The sequence below is a fragment of the Oryzias latipes genome, chromosome 17 (assembly GCF_002234675.1).
Source record: "Oryzias latipes chromosome 17, ASM223467v1".
Taxonomy (NCBI): Eukaryota; Metazoa; Chordata; class Actinopteri; order Beloniformes; family Adrianichthyidae; genus Oryzias; species Oryzias latipes.
In genome coordinates, this window is record NC_019875.2 from 16938374 (window position 1) to 16944822 (window position 6449).

The window sequence follows — 6449 nt, forward strand, 5'->3', positions numbered from 1 at the left end:
AATGTATATACTAACTAAATACTTCAGATTAAATTGGAACATTTTAATTTGATTTGTTCAGAGATCGCCAAACCTCAGATTTTGGAAAATTAGGAGGCACAAATGTAACTGACTGTTGGAAAATTCCAGAGCTGATGATTTTCAATTCAACATTCTTGTTTGCATGATTCCAAATTCCAAATTGGAATGAGTTTTCTTTTAAAATTTTACCCCTATGATTGCATCTTAGAAATTAAATCTAACTATAGTAGAAAAAATGTGTTCAGGAGTAAACCAAACATTTTTGTAAATTTTGTTGATCACGTTGGACTGTTTTAAAAATGAATTATTGGTTGAAAACTTGTTTGTAGAACAGGACACCTAGTGGTTGCTTGGTGAATTGACATGTCTCTCTTAAAAGAGATGACGCGTTCAGGAAAACTCAGAAAAACAATGTTCAGCAGATTGTTGACCAAACCATAAATTTGACTTTTACAACTGACTTGTTTCTATCAAAATTTTATTTCAGTGTAACAGGAAAAAGCATTTTTATAAATTTTCCTATCTTCTCCTCACCTTTCTAAAGAAATAAAAACCCATTTTACTGATAGTATTGGCACTTTTCATGTTGATAGTTAAAAAAAGAAATTCTGAATTTAAACGAAGGTCAAAATATAAAGATAATTTGTACCGCCTTTCACAGTTTGCACGCAGCTCTTCATCAAACCTTTAAAAATGTTGGATGTTGAATGGATAAATTATCTTTTGTTACTGAGGTTGTCTTAAATATTTATAAGAATTAACACATTAGATAAGTTAATAAAATGGTTTGAGGGATATTAATTATGAAACTCTGTTTTCTGGACCAAGTCAAATTCTATTTGGGTCACAAAGCCTGACCTTTGACCTGTGGAGTTTGTTATTTGCCCACTCTGGCATCTGAATGCAGCTGTCCAGTAAATCACTTGAAATCTGGAGTGAAAAAACAAGTCACTGCGCTGGGAGAGGGGTCCAAACGTAGCACATACCATTTTAATGCAGATTTTTTGGTTGTAACAAAGATTGGTAATGAATGATAATGGCAGCAAAAGTTCACAATTAAGATGATCATAACTTAAAACATAAATTCTTTTAGAGAAATATTTGTTTTGCATCATTTTGGCAGGAAAAACAGTGTGATGTAAGAGTGTGTGGGGTCCACATTTCTTAATACTGGGGATTTGTTCTCAGTAATAATTAACTGATTCTGATCTAAGCAGGATTTTTGTCTCTGCTCTGTTACAAGACAGAATATCCAGAGGAAAAGGAAGAAATGTGGATTCTTAGCTTCCTGCTGCTGACTTGGTTTCCAGCTGTGCTGCATGGTGAGACACTAAGATTCTGCCTCATGAAAGGTTTTTAATTTTTCCTTTTATTTGTTTGTTGTCCTTTGATTCTTGCTGTTTCAGCACAGGGAGCTGCTGGCTCTTGTGCTCGGCCGGAGCTGACACACGGGTTTCTGGTTCCCGACCGGCAAAGTTATCCTGAAAACAGTGTCACATATGCCTGCGATGATGGATTTAAATCCGCTATGGAAAGCTGGTGGGGAACAACCACATGTCAAAATGGGAAGTGGTTTCCCGAACCTTTCTGTATCGGTAGGTGTTCAATGAAACTTACGGTAAACTCTATTTTCAAAACTGCATCTTTATTAAATTTCAATGAATTTATGCAAACAAAAATGACGGCAAACTTTTGTGATTTACTTCCTGTTTTTGATTTTTTTCATAATATTTCAGTAATGCAAGTCTTTTCATTGGATATTTGTGCATCAAAATGTCTAAAACTGCTATTGTATGCACAACAGTGTTTACAATTTTAAATCAATGCAGTTGTTATTTAATAAACTTTATTAATTTTTTAGAACCTTTATAACTTTCAAAGTCCTTAACCAAATCACCAAAGATCATTGCTTTTCAGTACTTTTAGAGTTACTAATTGTCCTCCCTATGTCATTTTTTTTTTACTATAGGTTTACATGCATCAAAATGTGTGTATGCACAAAAACATGGTACACATATTTTGGTTGCATACAAAAACAGTGCACACAATTCATTTGACACATTTGCAATATGAAAATCTAATTGTGCAAAAGTGAGAGTAGCAGAGGCACATATTGTTGAAAGCCTACAGGCTTTCAACAATATGTGCCTCTGCTACTGTCTGTTAGAACAGATTACAAATCCGAGATAGACATAGAACTTTGTTATGTTTTGTTTCTCAGATGAAAACTCCTGTGTTCCACCTAAAATTTCTGGTGGGAAATGTTTGACCACAAGTGGCTGGTTTGAAGAAAATGATAAACTTACAGTTGACTGTGACCCAGGATATCGACTTACAAAAGCTTTTCCCCAGCCTACATGCATTAAAGGATCTTGGACCTCTATCCCCACCTGTGAGAGTGAGTATTAGAATCCTTAAAGTTTATATTTTACTAGATGCACCTAAAACCAATTGCCTTGAAAATGGTAAAAAAAAAATAAAGATAAAAATAAATAAATGTTTTCCTTTTCTTCCTTTGCAGAAAAGAAGGGTGCATGTGACCGGCCTCCTAAAATTTCTAACGCAACAATCCTTCACGAGGCATCCCAGGAGGTGTTTGCTGAAGGTTCTAAGCTTCAGTATGAATGCAAAACAGGACACAACACAGAAGACGGAAAAACACAAGAGTCCATCACCTGCAGGGCTGGGTGGTGGATGACGCCGCTCCCATGCAGTAGAGTCAGTAAGTGCATAAAGTTCCCACTTGAAGACACTCAGACTCTTCCTTAACCCTCTGTAGACTCTGAACTCACCGCTGCGTTTGCCAATCACATCAGCTGTTAACAATCATATAGAAATTACGTCGACTTCCCCATTAGAACAAAATTTTGCATAACGGGTTCTAAATGTCTTAAGCTTTGAAATTTCGTTTTTTTGTTTTGTTTTTGAATGTTTAGTGGAGCGTCACCTATTTATTATTTTTCACGTTGTTTTGATCTTGTCTTTGCTTTGTATTTAGATGTTTACATATTTTTTTGGCCGATGTCATTTGCACATGTGACCAAGCCCAAAAGCTGGTGGAAATTCATGTTGGCCACATGTAATCATTGCAGCCACAATGCACATTGCAGCAGTCCCCGCACGTATTTTAACCCTAACCCCGCCCTAAATAGGTGCAAATCGCCACTTCCTTTGTATTTCATATTTACACATTAGATCGTTGTTGCAAAACAGAAAGAAAACATTTCCTTGAAATTTGCAGTAAAAAAATGACAACATTTACTACTTGGAATTGAGGTTTTTGTAGAGGTTCAGGTTCATTGAATATGGGGTTATACCAAAAAGATGGATATCAACCATTTCCAAATAACTTTAAAAGCTAAATTATTAGAGCAAATAGTAAAGTAAAAGTAAGCATTAAAAAAAATCCCAGACTGCAAACAGTATGAGACCCAGAGCTCAAAAAGACTCATGTCACACTTCAGAGATGGAGTTATTTTAATCTGTGTTGTCTCTTTGTTTTGTCAGATTGTTTATTTTTTTTTTTTTTATTGAGAGAATAAATAAAAGAGGAACTAGGGATAAAGAGGAGGAAAGAGGAAACAGTTAGAGGTGTGAAAACAAGAAAAAAACTGAGCAAAATTGTTTTTTTTTTGTATTTCTATGAAGAATTTGAATAAATGAGGGACTCGGATTTAGTAGTGCCTTATGGGTGGCATCTCTTTTAGTTCACAGAAGTGCCAACAGCTTTAAAACTGATCATGGAGGAGAAAGAATTAATGGTGGTTTGTGCCCGGACGGTACAATACGACATCAATTCTTTCCCATATCGGAATAAAGCTCTAAAAGACAAAGTCTAAAGCAAGATTTGCAGCGCTTTGACGTTCACACTAAGGGTGTATTCAGACTGGACACATTTGATTTGCTTATTGTGAACCACTGTTTGTTTTCACCGATAATCCGGAACAAATTATCCATCTGACCACACCCAAGCGGACCCTGATCCGGGCGGGAGCAGAACCCGCTCTCGAACCATCTTTGAGGTAGTTTCGGTTCATTTCCAAGTGAAGAGAGCTTCGGATTGCTCTGGGATTCTTCAGTCTGAATACAATACGACGTAATCAGAGCAGGAATGATGGAAAAATGAGTCACATAGAAATATAAAGCAAAGATTGTCGTGTTATCAAACAAAACAAAAGTCAACTTTTTTGTTGGAAAGTTTATTTTTAACATCGTTATTAAGCTTCTTACACTGCACAAATAGTTTGCATGATTGAATGAAATAATTCATACTAGTTAGTTTGAATGCATAAATATGTGTGTGAACATTATTTGTATTGTGTACATGTTGACATGTGGACATTTTTAGAGCCAACAGGTATGTGTCTATAAGGCCCCGCCCTTATAGACTTGTATTACATCTGAACCTCACCGTAATGAGTATAACCATCCAGAAACTTGTTGCTTTTTGCTGCTTCATGGTTTTAACCCCCCCCCCCCCCCCTTCTATAATCATCCTCCTATCCCCCCCCTTCAATATCCCTCTCTCTTCTTCCCTCCTTTCCTTTTCCGTCCAGTCCAACACAAAAGATTTTCAAATGTGATTAAAATGAATAAATGAATAAAGTTTGGCTTCGATTACAAAAAGGGTTTATTCAGACATACCTCTGGTTTGTCAGAAGATTCATAAACCCTGATGTTAAAATAAAATGTGTCCAACACAAGAGGCCTTCAGCTCTCAGCTGTTTGCCCAGCTGTTGGACAGGACAAGTTGAAAAAAAAAAAAAAAAAAAAAAAAAAACCGCTTCTTTTATGCTTTTCTGGGTCTCATTACGCTGCATGCGCCCGTGACGTCATCCTAAAAGCTACTTTGTAGTTTCCTTAATGGAATTCTCTGAAAATAATTCTATAAAACCACAACGCACTGAACTGTGATCGGAAGGATGCAAGCTCATCAAAATAACTTTCAACATGACACACATTGCTATATGTCATAAACACTTAGCAGCCTTCCTTCATACCAACGTCTCCTCATCACTGCAGTTGCCAGCATCCTCTGAGTTGAAGCACAGTAACCGCTATAGCAGCATGCCTCTGCTACCAAAGTAACAAGTAAACATTGTTGTTCCCAACGTTCAAAACTGGTAATCAAAATAAAAAGTTTTATTAGTTAACTGTCTCGATAAGAATTGTAAAGCGAAGCACGTCCGTCTTTCTCTTGTTGTTTTGACCCGCCCTCATAATTCCTGGCCAATTACTGACAAGTTCTTTAGTCACGTGGTTTTATTAACAAGCTTTGGTCCGTAACAGAGTTAACCGCTTGATGCGGTAACATTAAAGGGGGGTATCTGATCCTAGCTGCCAGCAACCTATGAATACTGAAACCACAAAGTTTGGACATGTAAACCTGACACATGACTGCAGCTCTGATCTGTTTAAATAAGCAAGTTCTGTTTTGTTTGTGCTTTTTTGCCCTTAGGTCCTGCCTGTGTGATGAGACAAGGTCAATATACGGATTTCAAACTAACAAAAGATGAACTTCTTATGGAAGGAGAGATCAGATCATTTAACTGTGGTTATCCTGGCTATGAAAAGAGAGCTCGCTGCATCAATTCAGAAATATTTCTAACCCATTGTAAGTGTAAAACTTAAATTACTTTTATATGCCATCATACCACAATGTATTTAAGTCTGCTCTTTCACTGTGCACATTATAGTCTACAAACATAGGTTTACTGTTTTGTAATTGAAGTTAACTTAAAAATATCATAGAAAAGATCCAAAAGATTTTCAGCCAAACAGTTTAAATTTAAGTCAGTTGGACTTAATGTTAAATTCTAAAACTGTGTGCAGAAATATTCACAACTTTGTTGCATTTCTTGAATTTATTTAACAGGTTGTCACACAAGCTATGTTGGAAGTGTAAGTACTCTGAAATTTTATTTTTATAAAAAAGCATTATTCTTAATTTAAACTGGCTAAACTAATAAGTATTTGACATCATTTTCCTAAATTTCCTTACTTTGTTTGTTTGTTTTGCCATCAGAGAGACTGCCATTTCGTCAACAGAGCCTAACACCAGCCGTGGTTCTGGTTTATGGACGGGGCAAAAAAGGAATGTTACAGTCACACTAAATGACTGCATGACATGTGTTTCATTTTCTTGTTGTACCTTCATTTGAGTTTCTTTAAATTCTGTGACAAATAATCAGAACTTTAATAAAAATGATTTCCTCTTTGAGTTCTGACTAAAACTAACTAAACTAAACTAAACTAAAACTAAACTGACCACATACAGAAAAATGGTACAAACCTGTAGGAGGTATTTTTGTTAGATATTCTTTTTTTTCTCGTAGTCACAGGGCCCCAGGTAATCAGAGTTAACTACAGTGAAAATAAAACCTGCACGCGTGCATGCGTGGGTTTTCTCCTGGGCCTCCGGCTTCCTC

At 36.2% G+C, this 6449-nt stretch overlaps 1 protein-coding gene across 2 annotated transcripts; it reads left to right on the forward strand.

Moving 5' to 3' along the window:
* The first annotated feature begins 1206 nt into the window (after positions 1 to 1206).
* On the forward strand, positions 1207 to 6241 carry LOC105357676 (complement factor H-like). Of its 2 annotated transcripts, none has more exons than XM_023964855.1 (7): positions 1207 to 1343; positions 1428 to 1616; positions 2243 to 2419; positions 2543 to 2743; positions 5480 to 5635; positions 5897 to 5922; positions 6047 to 6241. In XM_023964855.1, the coding sequence occupies exons 1-7, from the start codon at positions 1292 to 1294 to the stop codon at positions 6074 to 6076; spliced, it is 831 nt and encodes a 276-aa protein (XP_023820623.1). In that variant the 5' UTR covers positions 1207 to 1291; the 3' UTR covers positions 6077 to 6241. The 2 variants fall into 2 exon arrangements, with proteins under 2 accessions (XP_023820623.1, XP_023820624.1); XM_023964856.1 differs by having other exon boundaries at positions 1220 to 1343; positions 1440 to 1616.
* The last annotated feature ends 208 nt before the right edge of the window (positions 6242 to 6449 follow it).

Excerpts from the sequence above, each read along its gene's own strand:
- LOC105357676 (XM_023964855.1), top strand. The coding sequence starts at position 1,292 with ATGTGGATTCTTAGCTTCCTGCTGCTGACTTGGTTTCCAGCTGTGCTG. Across the intron at positions 1,344-1,427 it reads GTTTCCAGCTGTGCTGCATG|CACAGGGAGCTGCTGGCTCT; the intron begins GTGAGACACTAA and ends TTGCTGTTTCAG. Across the intron at positions 5,636-5,896 it reads AGAAATATTTCTAACCCATT|GTTGTCACACAAGCTATGTT; the intron begins GTAAGTGTAAAA and ends TTTATTTAACAG.